The sequence below is a fragment of the Camellia sinensis genome, chromosome 7 (genome assembly GCF_055761805.1).
Source record: "Camellia sinensis isolate YWXY chromosome 7, ASM5576180v1, whole genome shotgun sequence".
NCBI lineage: Eukaryota > Viridiplantae > Streptophyta > Magnoliopsida > Ericales > Theaceae > Camellia > Camellia sinensis.
In genome coordinates, this window is record NC_138967.1 from 199830768 (window position 1) to 199857371 (window position 26604).

General features: G+C 35.7%; 1 protein-coding gene across 6 annotated transcripts; it reads right to left on the reverse strand.

Annotated features, from left to right (window-relative positions):
• Positions 1 to 319: 319 nt before the first annotated feature.
• LOC114278959 (putative pre-mRNA-splicing factor ATP-dependent RNA helicase DEAH4) lies at positions 320 to 24148 on the reverse strand. 6 transcript variants are annotated; one of them, XM_082880367.1, is made up of 16 exons: positions 23760 to 24148; positions 22724 to 23473; positions 22518 to 22622; positions 21567 to 21784; positions 10557 to 10609; positions 10333 to 10449; positions 9630 to 9721; positions 9141 to 9227; positions 8149 to 8363; positions 7964 to 8056; positions 6838 to 6961; positions 5957 to 6104; positions 2311 to 2380; positions 1500 to 1660; positions 1043 to 1218; positions 320 to 918 (listed from the first exon to the last, which is right to left on the reverse strand). In XM_082880367.1, exons 4-16 carry the CDS (start codon positions 21763 to 21765, stop codon positions 765 to 767), a joined length of 1689 nt encoding a protein of 562 aa, XP_082736493.1. In that variant the 5' UTR covers positions 21766 to 21784; positions 22518 to 22622; positions 22724 to 23473; positions 23760 to 24148; the 3' UTR covers positions 320 to 764. The 6 variants fall into 6 exon arrangements, with proteins under 6 accessions (XP_082736493.1, XP_082736492.1, XP_082736498.1 ...); XM_082880366.1 differs by having other exon boundaries at positions 22724 to 22816; positions 23760 to 24122; XM_082880372.1 differs by having other exon boundaries at positions 22731 to 22803; positions 23760 to 24104.
• Between the last annotated feature and the right edge of the window lie 2456 nt (positions 24149 to 26604).

Genomic DNA, 26604 nt, shown 5'->3' on the forward strand with positions numbered 1-26604 from the left:
GTACACAATAATAGAGATAACGAGATACATGAGATTTAAATTTGAAAAACTTTGATACCATATTAAGTCACCAATTTTCTTGTAAGTATAACCTGTTAAAAAATGAATGTAACAATGTATATCAAGCTAAGAGACATATTTGTTGTGCTTTTCCCTTCTTTCTCAAAATTACGAACTCAAATCATTCAAAGAGAACATACCAAACATCATCAAAGCATAAAAACTACTCATGAGTTCTCAAGAGCCTCTTCTACTCATATTTTACCCTCCGCTAGCCTCTGTTTTTCTTTTTTTTTTTTCATTGAATCATCTCAGTGACTAATTTAAAAAACTTCACTTTTCAGCAAAATAAATAAATAAAAATCATTACAAGGACAAGAAGACGAGGCATACACTCCGGTCGTTATCCAACAAATTCACTTCTTTTTTTTTAATTTTTAAAATTTTTTTAAATGCTTTAGATTGTTTATATCCTAAGAAAATACTACTAAAATTTACAAGTGCACATACTACAAGGTGGATCTGAGGGTTGGAGAAAAAGTGGACAAAATTCCTCAAGAACTAGCCTTCGTGATTGTGGACATGGCTCTCCTCTCCAACATCTTTGAAGCATAAATTTGCAACCGAAAATAAGGGTGATATGATGTCACCATAACAGATGGTAGTTCAAATGGTGTCATCCATCCCATCTCCCATCAGCTACAACATATTCTTACCAAGAGTATTGAATTCACTAGCCACTGTGCCAATCCAACATTTCAGTGCTATCTCTTCCCTTTACGAGCAAGAAAACGTTCCCGAGCTGCTTGTATCTGACTGTCACGGTCATCAACAGGCCTAGCAACATCAACATCATCTTTTTTTGGCAAGCTTGACTTATCTCCCTCAGTTTGCTCCTCAGACTGACCCGACCCACCACTGCTTCACACAAACATAATGCTCAAGATCATAGTACATGAAAATGGAAAATGGAAAATGAACTTTAAAAAAGGAAAAAGCATACACTTCCTACTGCAATTATTTCCCCAAGAAACTGGTATACCTGAGTTTGCTGATGTTTAGTTTCTCGAGCTTCTTTAAGATGGGCATGACCCATGGCATATCTACTGCACACACATTCCGCATAAATGGACGTGAGGTAGAAATAAGTTCATGGTAGACAACATAATTTGGGAGCATTCCCTCTTCATCCGTTCTCAGCACAGAGGATGGATGCACCTAAATTTAAAAATAGTGTACCTTCAGTTGTGTTCAAGACAACAATAATATAAAAAATACGCTGAAAAAAAAAATCTCTAGATGTGAGTCAGGTACTTGATGCTAGTAGTTTTCTTTAACATATCTTCAAACCTAATTTTCAAATTCAACTTTGCTGCTTTGTGCTAAACTTGGTCATTCAAAAAGTAAAATCCAATGACAGAAAATGAAGTTTTGGTATTTACAACAAACACATACGCATACAACAAGATAACACAAGAAGATATTTTCTAAGTTTCTACCTGAACAAGTTGGGGTTTAAAACCAAGAGTTCGGTAACCATTGTGACGAATCATTCTCTCTGCAAGCTGGTTTGCATAGCCAACAGACAGAGACTTCCTCAAGTTCCTATAATCCTCTTGGCTTTCTTTCCGTCTTTCATTTGTTCGAACATCTAGGGACCCTGATTTTATGCACAACATAAAATTAATTGGGGCATTCAAATATACATCTAGGTGACCGATAACCAACAACACTAAATAGAGAAATATGGAAGGAGAAAGGTAGCAAAACATTCTCCCATAACCAGGGGCTGCTGAATGAAAATATTAGATTGACTTCAGCTGAATGAAAATGTATGTTAAAATAAAATATAAAAACAAAAAGAAACTGGTATACATATATTTAGAAGTTTTTTGGTAGGATTTCTCATGTGATCGCAATGAGCCTAACGAAAAAGTAAGTAAAACTAGGATCTTTGGGTAAATCTAGTCTTTTTGTTTACCATTTGAAGTCAATCAAATATTTTTGTTTACTATTTCAGAGTCAATCTAATAAACAAAAGGAAAATATGCAAACTAGGATTTAGTTTTTTAATTTGGGTGAAATTGAATTGAGTTGAAACTAAATTCTTTTTATGAATAATTTCATTCAGTAGAAGTTGGTTCAATGTAATTCAACTAGTGGGGGGTAAAAATCGACTGACTACATTGAAGAAAAACTCTGGAGCTGCCGCTGTACATTACAGTAAGATGCATCCATAGCACAATTACCACATAAATGCAAAACATGTGTTTACAAGGTATAAGTTCATCGATACAAATGAATTCCAACCTTTTGCTATCTTCTGCATTATTTGGGATAACTGTTTCCGGACATCTCTAACAAACTTCATTCCTCGCACCTACAGTCAGTATGTTTAATATCAGATAAAGTTCTCACACAATAATTAAAAAGAAACAGACCCCAATTGAAGCCCTAGAGAAAGTCGGGAAAAAAAGACAAGTATGCACACTTGTCAAGAAGTTGCAGCAAGTTCCTCTGCCTCACAACATAAGTGTTAAAATGTACCAAAAACCTACCACTACACCTACTCCACCCACCTACTCTCCACCTACTCCTCACCTACTCCTTACCTACTACACACTCACCCTCTTCTATATATAGGAATCATGAATCATTGTAATTTATATCAAAACATCAATCAATAATACAATACAGATATATCAATAACATCTCATTTATTCACTTGCTCTCTCTCTTTCTGTATACATAAAATCTTACATGGTATCAGAGCAGGTTTAGAACCTAGTATTTTCGCTTCACCAGCAGGCGGCAACCTCACCTTGGCCGCCTGCCGGACCTCAACCTAATCCGCTAGAATTTTCTACACATACCTTGAAATTTATTCGAGTCCACCACCACTGCCCCTCCTCTCACTGTTGTCTCGAAGAGCCTACCAGGATGGCTTCAATCCTCGAGCCATCTAGATCCAGCCTCTTCCCTGCAATGACCAAGATCGTCGGGACTTTGGGTCCTCGCTCTCGATCCGTAGAGGTCATCTCTACTTGTCTCCAAGCTGGAATGTCAGTGGGTCGTTTCGACTTTTCCTGGGAGGGACACACAGCCTGGTTTTCAAGAATACCCACACACACCCACCCACGGCACTCAAATACAAACTAGTTTCCATAGCTTCAATTCTAGTTGCCAGTGCACTTGGAGTTTCCATGCCTTTGCTGCTAAGAAATGTCTTAGCATTGAAACGTCACAGTGCACTTCACTTCCTCATCAAGGCCTTTGCTGCCGGTGTGATCTTAGCCACCGGTTTCCCTCCCATCCTTCCCGATGCCTTCAACAGCCTAACGAGTCCGTGCCTCAGTACAAATCCATGGCCGGGCTTTCCATTTGCAGGGTTTATTGCTATGATGTCGGCACTTGGGACTTTGATGATGGAAGCTTTTGCCACTGGGTATCATAAGAGGCCAGACCCATTCTTCTTTCTTGCTTCTCTCTCCCACACTTTATTTATTTATTTCTTTTACTCCCTTTTAACTTTCTGCTTCCCACCCTCCCCCACTTTCTTTCTTTTATATATATCTATTATCTCTCTTTTTATTATACTATAGTATGATATCTTTTAGTATGATAGTATGATATCTTTTATTGGGCAGACCTATGCACATGGGCACTTTATCTCTCTCTCTCTGTATCTGTTTATTATATTCTCACCCATACCTCTTTTTTTTTTTTTTCTTCTGCAGCCACTTTCTTTTATTTTAATATATGCTTATTATACTATATTCACTCCAGCACCCACGTCCACTTCTGCACTTCACCCACAGACTCCACCCACCAAAGCCATCATGCTGTTCTTATCTCCTTGCCTCTTCCCCATTAATACATTTTTATTATTATTATTCTTTCCAAAAAAACAAAAAAACAAAAAAAAAACAAAACAATTTCCAAATTTGCACATCAGCCCATCTTTTATTCATGTCGGGGCTCACCCCGATCACCATTTTACATCCAACAAAAAAAAAAAAAAAAAAAAAAAAAAAACAACAAACAAATAAAAAAAAAAACAAAAAACAAAAAACAAAAAACCAAAAAACAAAACAATACCCAACAACCCAACACACACAACCCAAACAACCACATCCACAAGTGGGATTTTTTCTCTACTCTGCCGCCGGTCTCTTCTTCTTGCCTCCGTCCTGAGCAGCCCTTGACGGTGCTGCCTCCGTGTTTTCCACGCCGCCGAGCACGGACACTCCCCCATACTCCTCCACTGCAGCATATGGCGGACCTCCAAATCGGAACATCACGGTGGCCTTCCGCTTCAATTCCTTATTTTCCGCCTTTAGCACACTTATCTCTGCTCGCGCATCCTTATACATGCGTTGGAGCAGAGCCAGCTGGGAGTTTAACTGTTGCACCTCATTTGTCCTGCTCTGCAGCTGGTGCGACAAGTTTGTGACCGCAGTCATGGTTTCCACACATGACTTCAGAGTATACTGATTGGCCTCAATATCAGTTTGCACCGCCATTTTTTGCTCCACCGACCGCATCGGAAAGTTCAACGGAGCAAACACAGAGGTGTTTGGTTGAGGTTCACTGGCCACCGCACCAGTTCTCTCTCTTGTTGACTCATTGAGGTCGGGAAAGTGAGTGAGCAGCCCACGGGAAGACGAAGCCATTTTCTGGGCAACAGAGTGTTACAGCGTATTACAGAGTTTCTCTCTCAGCAAAGGAAGAATTTTTCAGAGGTTTCTCTCAGTTTTTCTGTCTCAGCCTCAGCCTCAGCCTCAGCCTCAGCCTCCGTCTTGGTTAAATAGCCGAGGCAGCCACGCGTATCGCGCGCCACTTGACGCCAGACGACAAACGGGCGCGCCAGCCAAGGCACTCACGTGCCTCGCCATCATATCTGGCACGCCTTTTTATGGCTTGGGCACGCCTTTTTATGGCACGCCTTTTTTGATAGATTGGGCACACCTTTCGAGGGTACGACTTTTTTAGGGGTCCGACAAGACTCTGTAAACTGTCCCGACATTGATTCCAGTTAGTTTCTACAGGGGTCCGACAAGACTCTGTAAACTGTCCCGACATTGATTCCGGTTAGTTTCTACAAGGGTCCGACAAGACTCTGTAAACTGTCCCGATATTGATTCCGATTAGCTCCTTCATGGGTCCGACAAGACTCTGTAAACTGTCCCGACATTGATTCCGGTTAGCTCCTTCATGGGTCCGACAAGACTCTGTAAACTGTCCCAACATTGATTCCGGTTAGTTTCTACAAGGGTCCAGCAAGACTCCGTAAACTGTCACAACAACTGTCACAACATTGTCTGCTACAACGGTCCGACATGACCCCGTAAACTGTCTTCTACAACGGTCCGACATGACCCCATAAACTGTCTTCTACATCGGTCTACCATAACCATACAGTCTTCTACAACGGTCTGACACGACCATACAGTGTCTCCTATCCTTTTTTATTTTATGTATTCGTCTATTTTCTTGTTTTGTTAGTCTCTCCAAACTCAAGTTGGTTAGTTCCTATCCCCCTTGAGTTTGCGGGGGGCTGTTAAAATGTACCAAAAACCTACCACTACATCTACTCCACCCACCTACTCTCCACCTACTCCTCACCTACTACACACTCACCCTCTTCTATATATAGGAATCATGAATCATTGTAATTTATATCAAAACATCAATCAATAATACAATACAGATATATCAATAACATCTCATTTATTCACTTGCTCTCTCTCTTTCTGTATACATAAAATCTTACAATAAGTAAAGCAATTAATGCCCAGATCACATTTGAAATGAGACGATGTCTGCACAAGGCTAGGGCCCATGGAAAGGCTAAAAGATTATATCCTAAAGGGCCAGATGCCGAATAACAAAATATTGATGTTACTGTCTCACAGCATTTATTTAATCAATGCTATCTGAAACAGAATAAAGGTACCTGTAAGTTGTTATCTTTGCACCAATCCACATCATAGTCAGTCTGATCCCAAAGCTCATAGATCTGCAGTAATTGGATGTGATCACCCCAACCAGAACCATTAGGAAGGTCTGAAGAATCATGCTTCCTCTTCTTCTCAGTGCTCTTGCTGTGAGACATAAAAAGGCAAATTTGGACCCAGAGAAGAATATTTAACAAGGAAAAAACAACAAAATATATAAATTTACTACAAAAATACTAATGTAAATGGAATTCATATCATGACCTTATAATTGATTATCAAATTATTGATGTGCGATAAAGACCCTTACGGCCAAATCTCAGTCAGCATCGTAGAGGAACATATGTGCATCTAAAACTAAAAGGTCTTTCACACTATGACCAATCCTTAAGCCTAGCTATGGAGATGAGGAGCCTTGACGAAGACGGAGAGTTCATAAGATGAGCTTGTGCATGCATGAAGAGCCCCTAATATAGGACAAGTAGCTCAACCCCCTTAGTTTGACAATCCAGAGATTTCTCAACTACCAACTATAATCATGGTCAGACCTGGTGGGTTGTATCATGCAGTGTCAGTGGGCACTGGGCAGATATGTTAAGCTTTCGGGGCTGTATCAGGAGGACTACAGGAGAGCTATAGTATTAGGTATGTATAACATAGCCTTGGCGATTGCATAGTTTAGTATCAGTTGATATGCCTTAAATTTACAATTCAGAAATCAAACTATCCTCTATGCCAAGCAAAGGTTTCAGAATGCATGCTCTTTAGTTGCACATTATGCTTGCCAGCTACCAGAAGCAAATACCTGGAGATAATATAACATAGTAATTGCAGCATCCACAGCAAGTAATGATCTTACAAAACAAATTCAAGAATCTACCTTCGACCAGGAAGCAACGTGGTTTCCGCTGATAGCATAGCAGCAACTGTCAAAGCCTGGGATAAGCAACCATATTCATTTGCCTCCATTAAGGTTCTTGAGAGTGAAGGTTCCAATGGAAGCTCTGCATTTAAGTATAGAAGATTCTCAGAGAAACCAGAAACACCTGTGCCCCTTGAGAGGGGTTTTCAACACAAGCAGCCTTTTTCATAGGGTTTTTATATCATTAATTTAAGCAGATAATGATGAATGCAAATGTTTAAAGCTGATCCGAAGTAAGGGTTCTCTCTCTTATCAACTTAAGTAAAAGAAAACAATGAGAAGATCTTAAATAAAATAGAGGAGTGCAATTCGCGCTCTTTTAGCTGGCTGTACTCCATTTTATGCCACATTCTCAATTTGTTTTTGCTATATTACAAAAAAGTCCCTGTTACAAGATTTTCAAAGTTGCCAACACGACAATATTGACACCAGCATTTTCAATCAAATAATTTATTTTCCCTACAATCACACACACAACACCCTGTCAATGTTTTATCCCAACACCGAAACACATTACAAACCCACCACACTCTGTCTCTTCCTCGTCTCTCTCACCAGAAATTCATCACTTATATAAAGAATCGAAAGAACTCATCATACATTCATTTGTCAGTACATTGAGAAATGAAGTATACACAAACAGACAAGATCAACATAATCAAAGACAAACTGTTACTTCTGGATGAGTGCCGACCACTGAGACTAGGAAAGACACAGTAAATCACACATCCGGCATTTATATGGAAAAAGCCACTATCCCCACCCCAACCCCCCTTGCCCGTCCTTATTTTATCTGTCAGTAAGCTAAAAAAACACCACCTCAAGATGAACAGTAGCAGAAAACAATCATAGTACTAATGAAAATTTCACACAACAATTCACCATAAACTAAATAACAACTCCTAAACATGGATGGCCATACAAGAATCTCATAGCCAAACCCAATTCCTAATGGAACATCTATGACAATGATACTGATGGCAATGATAGTAGTGCCTTAATGCTTCATGTTTTGAAAACTTATTTATCGGTTTCAGTAATACTAAAGTACAGAAAATTTAAAAATCAAATCAGAATCCAGTACCAGCCATCGTTCGTCCAATACTTGAAATTGATCCATTTTCGTCAATAGCATCAATAAGATATAGTTGCTTAAGAGCATCTTCTAGTGACTCAGCTGCAGCAAACCCAATTAAACTTGATCATTACTAGTTGAACAGATTACTTCAAACTAAACATAAACAATGGAGAAAGGAGTTGCTTCATTACAAGAAGGGGAATCAAGAAAATCAAATTTGAGAATATCCATATCAGGGAGGTCCAATGATTTCAAATAAAGAACAGTGCCAGCAAGAGAAGACCGCTGTATTTCAGGGACTGTTGCATCTAGTAATTCTTCATGGTAAACCATAGACGGGTACAAACGGTAGCACTTCCCAGGAAGTGTTCTTCCAGCTCGTCCTGCACGCTGATCTGCTTGCACCCTGCAGTTAAACAAAGCTTCAAACTTGAACATTGCAACAATCACAAGGAAAGCAAGTGCTCAGCAACTAATTCATTTGCTGGCTATCCACTGTAAGACAATATAATGGATCAAGCAAAAAGGCAAACACAAACTCATTTGATCATTTGTCTTGCAGGAGAAGTAAAATCTCACATGTAAGAAAACATTGCCCTCCACTAGACATCACTTCTTGTCTGCTCTTTTTCTATAATGTGTGTCTCGAAGGGCAGTGAGGCAGAAAAGCTCTACAGGATATGAGTTTTGACTCACCATAATCTACGTATGCAGTACAATCCTTAGATCAAATACTTCATCTATTGAACCATGCAAAAAAGCACATTGAAGAACAAAGAGTAAAAGGCTATTTGTTAAGCACAAAATTGGTAATGGCATACCTTTTGTTGTTGGACAATTGGCACCCTTTAGGACCTCTTATCGATGTTCTTGGTCCTAGGATTGCTTATGATTGTTAAGTCACCAATTTGTTTGTGAATAGAGCTTTTTAAAATAGATAATAGGATTTTTCATCCGTACTTCTTTTCCAAAATATAGTGTGAAATAATTTCTTTCTATTTTGATATGCTAAAAGAAGGTGACAGAAACACAGTTTTTTCATACCCAAGCCCTGATTCTTTTAAAATTGCTATGTTGGCATATCCATATCATGTTGTATCCATGTTGCGTGTCCATATTTGTGCTTCTTAGATATTAATCTATGCTAAAAACAACAAAAGTTTCAAGAGTATCAATCTTTTACCTGCTTATTTGAACAACATCAAGGGAATACATGCCGGTTGATGGGTTGTACTGTCGTTGCTTCACAAAACCAGAATCAATAACATACCTGTCATTTACATATAATTTTTAATGATGAGAAAATAGGTTAACCGAAACTCAAAAGAACCCAAAAAACAAAATTTGTTTATTTTTTGAATTAACATATGAAATATAGTGCATAAAAGGGGTGGGGAAAGGATCTACTAATTTCGCAAAAAGAGCTAAAGACATTACCCAACAAAAAGAAGAATAGCCATAAACAATAAAATAGATCACAAAGGACCTCAGAAATTCTGGTGTAGGACCACAGACTTATAGCCATCCAAATTCTCTAGGCTAGCCTAGTTTGAGCGTAGCCATAGGGCAATGCAGTTTCATTTTATTCTGACATCTTATTGCAGGCAATTTTAACTAAAAAAATTATCATTATTGCACCAAATAAACAAATGAAATGAATGAGACCACTTACACAACACCATCAACAGTCAAAGAAGTTTCAGCAATGTTTGTAGCAACAATAAATCGCCTGCAATTTGGAGGTCGAGGACTGAATACACGCACCTGTAGGAACAATGCCAACATTTAGTGTCATCAACAAAACAATTAGAATCAATTTGAACTAAAACTTAACTATCAGTTCAATTCAAACTCTACTTCAGCATTCAACTCAAAAACAGAAAGAGGACAATTTCACACGGATGAGAAGTAAAAAAAAAATGCATAAATCTGCATAAACTCCCCAGACAGTTCCTGGGGAGTTTCTACATTTGTGCATTGATAAATAAAATCATTCACTATGTCTTAATGCTTGATCTCCTTTTGATGAACAATATAGGTCAGAGAAACCATGTTTATCCTTCTCAGCCCATGCCAATTACTGCACCAGTCCTAAGAAGCTTGGTAATAAGCAACCATAGAACATAAGCCAGTGTTTATACCATGGATAAAGAAAAAAATTCACCACTAGACAAAATGGTCCAAGAGATACAAAAAAATAAATAAATAAATAAAATTTATAAAAATAAAAAATAAAAAAAGAAGAAGAGGAAAAGGAAGAAAAAGAAAAAGAAAGAAAAGATAGAGGCCAACAAGAGGAGTCATCAATATCCAAACAAAAAAAATAAAATACATCAGAATTCATCTAGTAGAGATATGAAAATAATTAGACTTGCCTGCAGTTCAGGTGGCAAAGATCCATGAAGAGGAAGGATTACAGCATCCATGCAAGAACCTTCCTCCAGGCTTTGAACTCTCTCCTCCAACTTCTTGACCAGCTTCTCAATATCATCCTATAAGAAGGCCATATACTTAATTTCTCCAATCAAAACAAGCAAAACCAGCATGACACAACTAAGCCATTAAATGGCAGACAGACCTCGGGAAAGAAAATTCTCACCTGTCCAGTCATAAATATTAAGACATCACCTTCTGGTTCCCGAACATGTATATCTATCAAGACAAATTTGTTAGCACATTCTCATTACAAGTGAAAAGGAAAAAGCAAATATCTATATAACAATGAAGGGTTGTTTTCGAATCCTAATGGGACTTTTGTCCCTTTGTCAAAATGTGGACCATCAAATTGATTCAATCCAACAGCTGAAAAATGTCTAAGAGACAAATTATCTTTCAATGATTGAGATTGTTTGTTCACATACATCCTATGGTGGATATACATTTTCTCCTTATGTTTCTTCTTCCCTTTCATCCCTCTCTCTCTCTCTCTCTCTCAAAATTCAAAATTGGGTTATCCCCCTCATCTCACTCTCAGAGCTCACTCTTCATCTTCAATCTCCCTGGCAATGGTCACAGCCTCACCCCTATTAGTCACTCATTCCCCCGAAAACCTAATACATAGCAGATCGGTGACTTCGGGTGGGTTTGTTAGGTGCTAGCCTTGCTAGATTGGTGGGCCCAAATTGGCGACATCGCGGCAACAGATCGGAGGAGAGGATTTTCTGACCTTAATCATCAGTTTCTCAGGTTAGCTATCATGGAGCCCAAATCGGCTACAAGCTATCATGGATTCTCTCTCTCTCTCTCTCTCTCTCTCTCTCTCTCTCTCTCTCTCTGTGCTTGTCTGTCTGTGACAGTGTCTTCAATATGACTATATTTATTCATTCCTCATGAGGTTCTACTTCTCTCTTTAAAATTTATTAGAGTATTCCATTTTTCGATACTTAGATCTCAGCCCAAAATTTAAGAAATTAGGATACTTTTGTTAGTGCTAAATTTATCTGTGAATAGAATCAATAATTAACTTATCTTTTCCATACAAATTTGGATACTCTGTTTTTTTTTTTTTTTTTTTTCATCCCATCATCCCCACCATCACCAACAAAGCTCTCACTCTCTATCAAATCAAATGGGGGTTGAGGAAAAAATTGGTTTCATGTCAACACCCATTTTCATTTCATGTTAGTCAAATGGGTTGAGGATTGTTAACATTAAATGGGTTAATATGAAAGGTTAACTTGACTGTTAACATTAAGCTAAAAATAAAATAGATGGTCATATTTTTACTCATAGTTTCAAATTAGACAAAATATTTTTGGTATTTATTGAATACTTTTGTATTTACTTAAGCTTTATCTGGCACATTATTCAGTGGTGATTTGCAGAACGATGACGAGACGCAACTCTTGACTTTTGGCAAGATCAAGTATAGTAATTACGTCTGACGACTTTTCTTCCGCTCCAAAGTCGCTCGGGCTTTAGTCAACTGGCATATGGGATACGCCAAATAGAGCGGTACGGGGCAAGCCACCTCCGAAGACTGCATCTTCTCTCCAGAGCACGGAGTGCTCCACCGCTACGCGTCGCCAAGACTTTCAAAAACAACATAACAACATCTAAACTGAGAAAATAACAACTGATAACCTCTATAGTAAAACAAGCCGAGCTGCTCTTTACTTCCCACCTCCATCTCCGTCTCCAAATCCTCCATCCCAATTCTTACAAACTCCTTCAAAATCCCAAAACATTAAATTGTAACCTGATAATCTATGATTATGATATATAACATTAGTCATAGTATCAGTCTTGTATAATGAGATGTAAAGATCGCACGACCCAGGCACTGCATATATTTCTTTATTACCATCATCCCCTTTCCAATGAATCTCATATCCATAATTCCCATTATCGTGCAAAGTAAACAGGGTCACATAAGAATCCATTTCCTGCCCATTGGGATCCTTTCCTTTAAACTTCACTTTCGTAGGCTTCTGTGAAAGCCATAGATTACCGAGGTGCACACCTCCCGAATCAACCGTGAAATCGTCACCACTGTCATTTGTGTTCTCCACCGAGATCATTCCTTCAAATCTGTTCCGGAAATGCACAATATTTAGAACCATTTTAATTTTTCATTCCAATCTATAATTACCAACATCCTTCATAGACAAATTTTATAATTTAAAATAAGTTGCGTTACGAATCTACGCAACATTAAAATATCCCCTACCCCCAGGGGCAATCTTGGAAACTTATATATTATAAAAATATTAAATCTTAGGCTACTTCAATATAACGCAGGTTGTAAATCCACTGGGCCCAAATACATCTAAGTCCACTAGGCCAAAGTATATGCGCCCTCCAGAGCTGAGCAAGCTCATCTTTCTCGACTTTTTGACAAAAGATCAAGTATAGTAACTTAGCTTGACGGATTTTTTGTTGCGCGGCTTTTGTTAGACAATTTTTGCTACGCAATAAAAGACGAAGTTAAATCAATTGAATGATTATTTTTCAGGCATTCGCCTAATTAATTTTCTTCTAAAATTAGAGAATAATAGCATAAATGCGAAATCTGATAATCAAACAGCCCAAGCAATTTTATTTCTCAATCAAATTCAAGTACATAATTAAAGTACAAGATTATGCAAGAGCATTCAACATCTTCATGATGTATTTCATCTTAACATCTAAATCCTGATCTTCAATTGCAGAAGCATAATCATTTTCAAGATCCAAGATTGTCTTAACCAGAGTATGATATTTAGGATGATCAACTAACCCCTTTTGACAATACCAGTCGGCGTGTTTCTGGCAATCTTCATACATAAGAACAACATCAAACCACTCGACAACCCTTCCGGCAAGTCCTTTCTCATCCAAATGATTACGGACAATTGATAAAATCTCAAAATCCCTCTTCCTAATTCTTCTCAATCCATCTTCGAAGTTGCGCCTCCTTCTAAAGAGCTTCTTCCGATTAAAAACATGTTGCATATCAGAAAACGAAGGATATTCATTTTGAACCCCGGCAAAAGCCCCAATTTCTTCCATTGACGTCTACCCTAATTGGAAGAAGAGACGTCTATTTAATATCAAATATATTAAGTACATTTAATTATCCTTTCAGATCCACCAATAGAAATCTTTTACGTCTAAAAGCAAACAGCCTCCAAAGTCAGCATCCATGCCATCCCTTAGGTCATTCCCTGATGGGGACATTTCCTCCGTGCCAATACTGGCACACGTTCTGTAACGCGTAACGAGCTAACTTATCTTTTCCATACAAATTTGGATACTCTGATTTTTTTTTTTATTTTATCCCACCATCACCAACAAAGCTCTCACTCTCTATCAAATCAAATGGGAGTTGAAGAAAAAATTGGTTTCATATCAACACCCATTTTCATTTCATGTTAGTCAAATGGGTTGAGGATTGTTAACATTAAATGGGTTAATGTGAAAGGTTAACCTGATTGTTAACATTAAGCTGAAAATAAAATAGATGGTCATATTTTCACTCATAGTTTCAAACTAGACACAATATTTTTGGTATTTATTGAATACTTTTGTATTTACTTAAGCTTTATCTGACACATTATTCAGTGGTGATTTGCAGAATGATGATGAGTTATGGTGCACAAAGGATGTGAGCAATGGGTTTTGTTTTGGGGTAAAGTTCTTATACTTTTTTTTATTTATTATTTTGAGAAGTGCTCTTACTGATTTTGGATTTGGTGCTCCTTCATTTCTAAAAGATATATTTTGTTTATGGTGATTCTTGTGGATATATTTATTATTTTTGTGTTAGTTTTTTCAATTGTTTTTGGTATTGGTATGTATCTAAGAAGCTTTCAATTGCAGTAAGAGTGCTTCAAAACAGAAAATCATTTCCAATTTAATTGCTTTATTTACATTTATGGTAATTTGTATATGAAGCATTGTGTTTGTGGTCCTATATATCTGAATCATTGCTTTAAATTTGCTTAATAGGTTCACATTAGAGAGCTTGAGGAAGAAGTGAAACTTCTTAAGAACCCTTTTGCATCCAAACATTGTGGTAAGTATTTGATTTGCATGCTTACTAAAGCATTTTAATGTTTCCTTTTGTTGCTCATCACTTAAAAAACAATTCAAATATCTTTATGTGCCTATCCATAAATTCTTCAAAAGGTAAGGTATAACTTCCAATTTCTGAATGTAATAATAACATTCTAATGATTTGAGCACATGCAAGTTTGTTCAAAATTATATACGTGGCGATCCTCTCCACCATACACAGAACTTTAAACCCAAATGAAAGTATAATTTTTCAAGGCAATTAAAATCCATTGGGGTTTCTGTTTGATAATTTGTCGTGGTATTACTTTGTTTTCACTTATAAATTCAAATGACTTTGGTCTAGTTTCCTTTGATTATATAGAGTTATGAGCCATCATATTGGTTTTCATTTTTCTTAATAATTTATTATTTTCTTTTATCCACCAATGTCGACAGCTATTATGGGTAGTTTGGAAGTTGATTTCAATAATTTCTGACTTCCATGATTCTTTGATTTTGAAGACCAACACATGCTCTACATAGTTGATTTGTGGTGATTCTCTCTCTCTCTCTCTCTCTCTCTAGATTTATATTTAATGGGTTCAATAACTTTTTCGTGGTGAGCACCCAAACTTAGATTTTTAGATATATTTTTCATGTGAATGGGTTGTTATTTCATGTTTTTATTGGTATATTAATATGGGAATTTTAGGATTTTTAGTATGCTATTGCATTTTGTACAAAGAGGTTTTCATTTGAGCCTTTCTCACCTTTGTTTTTTCCCCTCAATATTTAATGTACATTTGTAATCTCATCATACACCACCAGTTGAGCCCACGTGTGTTTGGATTTTGTTTTAGGCTGAAGATTCATAATGGAATGATTCCCACTCACTCCCAACCCCTATCACAGTTAAATCTAAATAAAATTTTGGTTTTGTTTAATTGGTACAAATGTATTCAATTTCCATGGAATTTGAAACTTTACCAATGTAAGCAATTTCAAGTTGAGGCATGAGTTATTGATATAAAAGGTAAATTCATGAGTTAATTTGTTTTAGACTTATAGAAGTTGAGTCGGAGTTTTGATTTACTAAGATTTCAAATTGGTTTTGATAGATATTTGAATATTTTTTTTCTTCAATTAATTGGTTTTGAATTTCATAACTTAATTATTTAGAATTGTAGTATCATCCTGTTCAATCTTTGATTAATCTCATTAACAAAAGTCATCTTATTTACATAGAATCCTCTAATTGATTGTTTAGAATTTCATAATTATCGGTTGATTTAATAGAGAAGCCTTCTATTTGTTAGTATACTTCCAATTTAATTTCCAAATTCTATGTTTTTCATAGTGTAATGATTTAACTATGTTTATTGTGGAATCTAATCTCTTTTTGTTCTTGGTATTATTGATTGGTAAGTTATTGATATTGGCATAAAACAGTGCATCTTTAGCTTAAATTTTATATTATTAGTTTGTCATCTGCATTTGTGTGTGGTTTTGATTGATTGCTCAAATTAGATGATTTGATTCTTGGTCTAAAGAAATTAACAAAATGCATACGAAAACAATGTGCAATAACTCATATCTATGTCAGATTGATTCAACTCAGTTAAATTGATAGTATTGGATAATAGTAAAATCAACTTATACTGTCTATTGGGTATAAATAGGACAGTTTCATGATTTCATCGTAAAACAACTACATTTCATCGTAAAAGAACCACCCGTGCCTATGGCACTCCCAAGTTAAAAAAATAAAAAACACGTTCAAGTTTTTTTTGGCCCTTCCCTTAAAAAAAAAAAAAAATTCCCTTTAAATATTTAGTTTAGACTTGAGACTTGAGCTCATTTCCCTCTTTAGTATGTATGGGATTACAAGATATTCTTTTGTTCATGTGATTACAAGACATCCTTTCTTAATCTCGGACAATTTTAAAAAGCTGAGATCTTCAAAATTGAATTTGAAACTCACACCCAGATTTTAGTTGGTTTTGCTGAAGGGAAAACATTAGTTGCTATAATTGAGAAGACCCATGGCAGTAATGGACCCATGGTGATCGGCTTTCCGATTGATACATTGTTAAGCTTACTCATTTTCATTGTTATTTTTTTTCTCATTTGACAATGCCGTTGTCTATTAAAAAGAGAAACCATTGTGTGATAATGTGTGTTGTCCACTACTAATATACCATTACAACGGTTCAATTTTGCAGACAAGTGGAGTGAGATCAACCGACGACGCTAAGCTACGATAAGTTATATGGTAATTTCTTTTTTAAACTTTTTTTCCCAACCATACGCACCGTTGACCTAATTTGTCATGACATACATAAATGAGGGATTTTAATCTCTAATTTGTTTATTCTATTTCATGTGATATTTGTTATTTCCTTATGATTTTGGGGTTCTCATGTAGAGAGTTGTACTAAATATAATATTTACGTGGCCAATTGGTAGCTTGACAATAGGATGGTGTCACTTGCTTGAAGTCAGTTGCGTTTGTTGAGTTGATTTTTAGATTCTATGATTTTGTCAAAGATCATTTACTCTACTTAGTAACCCAATAGATGCCAAATAGGTAGATCAAGTACTGCTAGCAGCATATCCTCCTTATTGTTCCTTTGCTAGGAGGAAATGTAGCATCACCCGTAAATTGAGACAACTCTTCCCAAAAGCTGGTTAATGTTTTAAACTTGGTCCCTAAACATAATGATAGTCTCTTTGTTCTTGGTGCTATTTATTCTAATTTTATATTTCAATTCACCATGTTTGTTTCCAGTTTTTTGAAACACTTTTCAGAAAATTCTACTTTCTTATTTTCCGTATTTTTGTTTTTACAGAATTTTTTTAATATTTTAAGCATTTTTTAAAAAAAAAAAAAATTAGACACACCTAACATAAATACACTTAAAAAGTATAATTTTTGTGAAATTTTTTTAAAAAAAAATCACTAAATACCAAAAATACAAAAAAAATATGAAAATTTAGTATATTTTTCATATTTTTGTGTATTTATTAAAATTTTAAAATATTTATATTTTTCACAAATATTGTACTTTTTAGATACATCTAACTAAGGTGCATCTGAAAAAGTAAAAAAAATGGTTAAAATTTTAAAAATATTCACTAAAAACAAAAAAATATGAAAAACAAAAAATTCGGTTTTCAAAAAACTGAAACCAAACACACTGATTATGGTTTCAATATATTAGTCTTCGTAGGACATAGCATTAGATCAATATTTCTAATTTTATATTTCTATTATGATTTCAGGACATAGCATTAGAGCAATCAAGCCTAGCCTCATAATTAAGTTATATTGCAAATGAGTTTAGTGGCAGAACCAATATTTTGGCTTGGGGGCAACATTAAGCAAAAACCTAAGTTTATATTGCCAATGGGTATAGTGGCAGAAACAATATTTTGGCTTGACAAAGTTTTGTCCAGTTTCATAGGCTTATTCCTCACTCAGTTGTGTAGTTATGAAATATAATTTAAAAAAATCACATATCTATCCTTACAGTTAATTTTACATTTGATCAATTAACTCGTTTAAGGATTCCCAGTGGCAAAGAATATATTAGGAGAACTGCGTACGTATCAATTTGCTTCTTTCCTTTTCTTTCTTGAAAGTTTTCTATTTGATTCTCAACTGCAACCATCTGATTGGTGGTTTGATTGGATGAGGGTGGGTGATGATTTGGATATAATGTATGTTTAGCAAACACAATTCATACACCTTCTCACACAAACTATAATGTCTCTTTTAATGTTTATGTTTGTGATTAGGTAATGATTTTCAATTTATGTATTTAATCAATTAATGGACTGGCGTGTTTAGAAGTAGAAGGAGAATCGAATCTCTTGATCCTTTTGTTAATTGTTAATATGATATTGAAAGAGTTGTTTTCATTTGGAAAATTTGACTTAATTCACCCTTGATTGTTTAATATTAGTTTGATTTTTAGTTTAATATTAGTTTCCTTTTTATTTTTCAAGTTTTTATTTACTTTAAGTTAAAAGTTTTTTTCACACAACATGCATGGTTTTTGTAGGGAATGTTTTAGCACTCAAGTACAATCTTTTCAATCATTCCAGTTTTTTATCTTTTTGAGGTGGTGGTAATTTTCACTTTATGGTTAAGCCTTCTAATCGTTGAATTTAAAAAAGCCTTCTAATTATTGCATTAGGCACTACCTAATAAATCACAAAAAAAAAAAAAAAAAAACAAAAAAACACAACACAACACAACACCCAATTAATACACATTAATGTGTGTTTGGGAGGGGAAAGATTGAGTACATACCTAACCTTTTGACATAATGCACAAAGTAGTGGCCCAAGGCCTGAACCCATAACCTCAAGGTTATTGGGCCAAGTCTAAACCATTAAACCAATGGTCAACCCTCACTACCTAATAAATTGTAATATAAAAATTTATTACACAAAAATTGTTCGATCTCATATAATTGTTTTATTTTTTGTGAATCCTTGGCACTCGATTAGAGTGATATATTTTGACTTCGACTTTTATTTTTGTTTTTTCCTTCAAATTTCAAGTGTATAAAAGTGGCAATTTTCCATGATATTGCAGAAAGTAACATCTTTGTATTTAGATTTTTTTATTGGGTTTCTCATTACGCATTATTTTGCTGTGATGAGTAGTATATTGAAGAAAAACAATCATAGTGAGAAATTTGAGTAAATTGTTGTATAATGGTTAATTGGGCAAAACTTTTTGTCATGAGCCTACCTATATTGGGATTCCAAATTAGATGTAATTATTTATTTTCATTTGTTTTCGTGTATTATTTAAATTATTAAATTCTTCGTGCTAAATTGAAAAAAAGAAAAAGAAAGAAAAGTTATACTTAGCAATTGCTAAATTGTGAATTCCTATACTTCTGTTTGGTAACACTTTTGTTTTCAGTTTTCTATTTTATAAATTAAAAATTTTACCAAACAAAAAATTTAAAAAACTCAAATAAAAACTTGTTTGGTAAAATTTTTAATTTATAAATCAGTAGTCTCAGTTTATAAATTTGGCTAAAAAATGAAAACACAAAAAATGCGTTTTCATTTTAAGTTTTCAGTTTTTTTTTTTTTACCACCTAACACTAGCCACCACCTGCCACCATTTTCCACCACCGTCTTCTGCCACCACCACCCACCCCCCACCACCACCTACCACCCACTCGCCATCACCACCCACCCCTCGCCACCACCACCACCACCCACCACCCACCTGCCATCTACCCGCCACCATCCACCACCCGCCATCACACACCACCCGCCACCTACTTGCCACCACCACTCACCACCCACCTGCCATCACTATCCACCACCTGCCACCCACCACCCACCTGCCACCACCACCACCACCACCACCACCCACTCGCTACTACCCACGACCCGCCGCTGTCACCCACCCATCCACCACCGCCGCCACTACCACCCACCCACTCGCCACCACCCGCCACCAGCCATCTGTCACCCACCTGCCACCACCACCCGCCACCACCACCACCACCCACTCGCTACCACCCACAATCCACCACCACCCGCCACTATCACCCACCCACCCACCTATCACCACCACCACCACTACCACCACCTACTCGCTACCACCCACCACCGTCACCCACCACCACCACCACCCGCCACCTACTCGCCACCACTACCCACCCACCACCACCCGCCATCCGCCACCCACCTGCCACCACCACCCACCACCCGCCACCGCCGCCGCCACCGCCACCGCCCACTTGCTACCACCCACCACCTGCCACCGTCACCTACCCACCCACCACCACCACCAGCTACCCACCACCCACTGTTACCACTTTCCATCACCGTCTTCCGCCGCCACTTGCCATTTCTCACTCTTTTTTATATTTTAAAATTTTTTTAAACATTTTGTCAATTACCAAACGCGTTTGTAGTTTATGTTTTTCTAAAAATAAATAAAAAATAACAAAAATCAGTTTATAAAATTTTTGTAAATATAAACTGAAAACGTAAATGTTACCAAACACACCCAGCAATTCATATTCATTTTTTTTTTTCTTCTATACAATTCATATTCATATTCATTAAGCAACAACATGTGAACTCACAAGTCATGATATACACTAATCAAGAGACTTGGGAACTAAGTTGAAAGGTGCTTGATCATATGTATCAAGAAGGGTTATATTGAAATATTTTTTTTATGTTCAATTCCTATTAATTCATAGTTATTGATTTCTCTGTTTCTTAAAGGTATTTTGATGTGATTTTTCCTGTTATGATTTCTTTTAATTGATTTTTCAAAGTAAATTCAAACATTGGAGTAATTATGTTGCAGGTGACTAATCCACCTTAGAAATGTTGGGATTGTGTTGTTTTTCTATGTGTGTTGATGGTTGGCTCTTTCATTCTAAACTGGATGATTTTTATTTTTTTTAAAGCTAGGATGATTACTCTTTTGTACCAAAATGTTCATTCACAATTTCTTGAAGCTTTGAAATTTGATAAAGCGAAAAGGTTACTCAGTTATAATACTAATTTAGACACGTTCTTTTATTGAAGGTTGTCCCATTCTAACTCACTATACATGTGTTATTTTGGCGTGAATATCTTTGCTTATATTGTACACAACATTTTTATATTATAAATTTGCTATTTAAACTTTAATTATTTTGACGTGAATATCTTTGCTTATGTTGTACAAAAACATTTTTATATTATAAATTTGCTATTTAAACTTTAATTATGAAGTTTGCCAAAAACTATAATTTGCTATTTCAACTTATGTGTGAAGTTTAATATTGCAATGAAATTGTTGTCATTTTGAATTAATTTATTACAATTGATTTTTGTAGTAGTTAAATTGTTATCATTTTAAATTGATTTATTTTAATTAATTTTTGTAAAGTATGTGATACTAACATTATTTACACCGTGCCTTCAGGCACAGACATGCACTATATATATATAAGTTCTGGCAGCACAATTCAGAATAATATCATACCCTGCAATGCAAAAGCGAGAACCAAATTGTACTGAACCAAAAAGCACCACACTACAAAATCTACAAATATAAGAAAACCAAAGCATAACAAAAACACAGTTTTAATCATACCAATGGCTGTTTTCAAAGAAGATTCAAGATAACTCTTTGGGCGCTCCATGTTGTAAAATATTTCCACGGGGAATAACTTCCCAGGGACATTGAGTATAGGGCAATTGGAGAAAAATCTTGACACTTTTTCACCATCAAGAGTAGCCGAAGTGATCAAAACCTTCAGATTGGATGCACGCATTCTAATCAACCGTTTCATCAGTCCTAGCAAAATATCCCTGGACATACATATTTCCACATATGAAGGCCATTGTATATAATGTACAGATCCAAAAATAAAAAATAAAAAATTGCGTAAATAAATTCAAATAAAAAAGTATTTAAGTTAAATACCAGAAAATTTTTAGAAATGCCAAAGATCGAAGCATCTCCAATCATGTAGCATATAGATGTAGAAGTGCTAAAATAGCACAATGCAACAAAAACACTCACTTCAACAAAAAACATACTTCTGTTAAAAGCATACTATACCTTTGACTAGTTGATTTTTTTTTAATAAAAATTATATAATTGGAGTTTAATTTATCACTGATTACATTACAAGTTTACAACTATGTCATGTGATGATAAAAGTGAAGTTAATTTGGCACAAATAAATTAAGATAAATTAAAAATAAAAATAAAATCATCTGTGTACAAGCCAATTTAATTATTTTGTAATTTCGACTTAAATTAATAAAAATTAAAGCATTATTTAAATAATGGTGGTTTATAGGTAAATGAATGACAAATAGCACAAAAACAAAAAATACTACACTTTTAGAGAACCAGTGCTATTTTTAGCACAGTAAATACTACCAAGTGCACTTTTACAGGGTTAAATAGCAAACAAAATATTACATTGTCGGAGATTCTCTAAGTGTCTAATGCTAGCCAAAGAATAAGAAATATAATAAGAACCCATAAAATGAAAGAACAGACAGGGTCATGAAGCATGAAAAAGAATCTTACGTGTTTAGGCTCCTTTCATGAGCTTCATCTAATATGATTACAGAATATTGGTTGAGCTCTGGGTTTGAAAGACTTTCACGAAGAAGAACTCCATCGATAAGATATCTGGGCAGTCCACAACCATACAATTAGTCATTAGTAAAGTCAACAAACCACAAACAAGCAATGAGATAGAAGACTTCGAGTAACAAGTTAATTCATATTACTTAATACATGTTTTCTCTGAAGTTCGATCTTCAAACCGAATTGCGTAGCCTACTTCCTCCCCAAGACGAACACCAAGCTCCTGCGCAACACGTCTGTGAACAATTACTAATAGAAAAAAGGGATCCTATAAATTGCTCCAATAGGAAAGAATGCCACATAAGATATATATCCTTTACTCCTATGTTTGAAGCATTAGATTAAAGCCTACAAAAAAAAAAAAAAAAATTTGAAAACTCCCACAGACTATTCTTTGGGAACAAAATAATCTTTATGGACCAACCCCCACCCCCCAAAAACAAAAAAATATTTCGATGCATTCTTGGAGACTTTGCATTGGCCTCTGAAGTGGCTCCCCTCCACAGGCAACATAGCAGTTACATTTATGCTTGATGTCTGCCCATCTCAAGATCAAGGCCCAGTAGAATCATCATCCCTCGATGTTGTCCAGCATCTTAGCCCTATAAAATTGAGGCATGACTCTCATACAAAGAGTCACCTCTTGCACCCCCCTTACTAATGATACAACTTAGTCGTTGCACTTTAGGGCCAAGGTGCTGGACAGCATTGATGCCTAAAAGAGTCGACTCCCCTGGACACGTTGCATCCCCATAAAAGTTGCTTGGAGTCCAACCATTTCAAGAATAGTCATAAATAGCCAACCCATCGCCTTCAACAAATACATTCTGTTACACTCTCCAGTACTCGTAAACTAGCCGGTGCTTCACCCGAGGTGATCTCTCCACTCTCATCTGATTGTTGGCAACAAATACCTATCAGGTTCCACTCTCTACATATAGTAATTACTAATAAAAATTCATACTTCCAAAGGCAAAACAATCTAAATTTAATGCATCATCAAATTGACTCCATAATGCTCCATTTGACTGTCAACAAAACTTCTCTCCTAATAACTCATGTAATTATTTCTTTTCTTTTCTCTTCTAGGTTCCCAAACAGAGTGTAAATGTGTGTACACATATATATATATATATATATACATATACAGCTCAATATGAAGGAGAAGAAGATTGTTACCTAGAGACGGAGACTGCGGCAACTCTACGGGGCTGAGTGACGGCGATGATTCCAGATCTGGTGTAGCCTTTTCTATGTAGAATCTGAGAAAGCTGGGTGCTCTTTCCCGAACCAGTCTCTCCTATGATTACCACCACTGGGTTTTGCTCTACTGTTTCGACGATTTTCTCTTCGAATTGGATGATCGGAAGATTCGCCATTGATCAACCAATTCGAAGCTTGAGATTGAACCCGAAATCAAAATTCAAAGAATTACAAGTGTTATAATTAAAAAATGCATGCTGAGGCTCACTATGTTTGGTAACCTAGTAAGAAAAAGAAGAGAAATGAATACTTAAGCTATACGAGAAAAAGAAGAAAAATGATTAGTTAAGTTATACGAGAAAAGTGAATAAACGATTGTGATTTTTCTTATTTTTATTTGGATAAAAAAAATAAAAGAAAAAAAATAATTGTAATTTCTCTTATTTAGATTTTATTAAAAAAAAATTATTTTATGTTATATTATCAAAATAATCTTTTTATATTTTTAATCATTTTATTTCTTTTATTTTTATAGGGACAAAATTAGTATTATGAAAATAGTTGTTTCTTTTCTCTCTCAATCTCTCTACTTTTGGGAAGATTAAAAATGAGGCTTATAAGAGAAATGAGTTTATCTCTATTTCTCTCTAGTTCTTTCTATTTCTCTTCACCCAAGTTATCTAAACAAGTAAGAGAAATACATATCTCTCCATTTCTTTTCTTTTCTCTCTAAATCACTCAATCCAAACATAGCGCAAGTGTTATAATTTTTTTTTTTTTTTAGATTATTTTATTTTTACCCTGTACTTTGTCACGATTTTCAATGACCCATCAAACTACTTTTATTTTCACGCGTATTTCTATACTATTTAAGTTTCTATCAATTTTGTCCTTGCCGTCATATTTGAAATGAAAAAAGTTTAAAAAATTACATTTTTGCCCCAAATTTCAAAAGAAATATGCAGACTCGCCATTTTCTTACCAGCAAACTACCACCAGCAAGAACCACTTCAAGCACTTCTATCTCCTTCGTTATAATTCCGTTTTCGACTCATTTTTATGTCGTTAGATTCAACTCACTGTCTAGTTTTCGTATCACATCTCACACGTCTCATTCTTTCTCTTTTTGCATGCTATCAAAGTTTCGAAAGTTGATAAAAAAAAAAAAAAGATTTTTCTTCTCGTTTTCGACTTTTCTTCAAGCCATCTTTCAGACTTCATATCTTTCTCGATTCTTCACGGTTTTACTTCATTCTTTCTTTATTCTCTTCACCTCATTTCTTACTTTCGCTCTACACTACCTTGTTTTTTTACTTCTTCGAATAATGAGCGGTTTTGGTATGCCAAAAGTTATCCGAAAACTAATTTCAAAAATTTCAAAAGAGAAAACAAACGCAACCCACAAGCTGGAGGATAAGAAAAAGAAATCGAGATGGACGAATAAAGATTCATATGTATGCACATAGAAGAAACCATTGGCAGCAGTGTCTAGAACTTCAAAGGGCCGAGTCTTCGTGATGAATTGGTAATGGTGACAGAGGGCTTTGGAATAAGGAACTCTAAGTACATATCCACGAAAAAGTTGTCAACAATGTCAAGGTAAACTAGGCACGTAAGGCGCGAGTAAGTTTGGAACACCTCTTCTATGTCCAACACATGGTCCACATCATTCATATCCATCATCTCTAACTCTCTCATCTTCTCCGCCAACATATAACCCCCTCATCCTCCATTGCCAATCTGCGAACATGTCTCTTCTCCTCTACCTTGACTAATGCTTTCTATGTTCTCCTCTTCATTTTCTCTTACTTTGCATTCGCTCTTCAAAGCATTCTTGTCTTCAAATTTTGTGAAGCTTCTATTAGTAGTATCTGCCTCATTCGTTAGTTTTTTGCTCTTCATCACCTTATTAGTATTAGATTGTCACTACTTGGAGAAGTCTCTGTTGAACTGATCTAATTGCTGCAAGTTTGGATTGCTATTGCCATCATATAAGGGGTTGAGATGATGGGTTTTGGGTAGCTTTTTGTATCCCCCAAAGAGAAATGACTTGAGGTTTTAGAGGGTTTTGTGAAAGAACATTTTGATCTTGTGAAAAGTGTTTCTTAGCAGCATTTTGTGAATTCCAGTGGCGTTTGTTTACAAGGAATATTGTGTGTGTTTCTATTTTTCTTTTAAGTTTGTAGCAGCAACGGATAACTGCCATAGCTTGTTTGGCTTCTTACTCCCCAAAGATGTTGCTTCTAATATACATCTAAGAGAGACAGAGACTGTTAAAGTTTCTCTCACTTTCCTTCAGATTAAAGGCAATGGATTTTAGAGGGACAATTTGTGTATAAGTGAAGAAGAAGAAGAAGATGGAGAAGAAAGAAACAAACGCTGAATCTTTTGAAATTTTCGAAATTAGTTTTCGAATAACTTTCGGCATACCAAAACCGCTTATTACACGAAGAAGTGAGAAAGATACGTAGTGTAGAGCGAAATAGGAAATGATGTGAAGAGAATGGCGAAAGAATGAAGTAGAACCGTGAAGAATTGAGAAAGGTATGAAGTCCAAAAGATGGCTCGAAGAAAAGTCGAAAACGAGAAGAAAAGCCTTTTTTTTTTTTATCGACTTTCAGAGCTTCGATAGCATGGAAAAAGAGAAAGAATGAGACGTGTGAGATGTGATACGAAATGTAGACCATGAGTTGAATCCAATGACATAAAAATAAGGCGAAACGAAATTATAACGAAGGAGATAGAAGGGTTTGAAGTGGTGGTTGCTGGTGGTGGTTTGCTGGTAAGAAAAGGGTGGATCTGCATCTTTCTTTTGAAATTT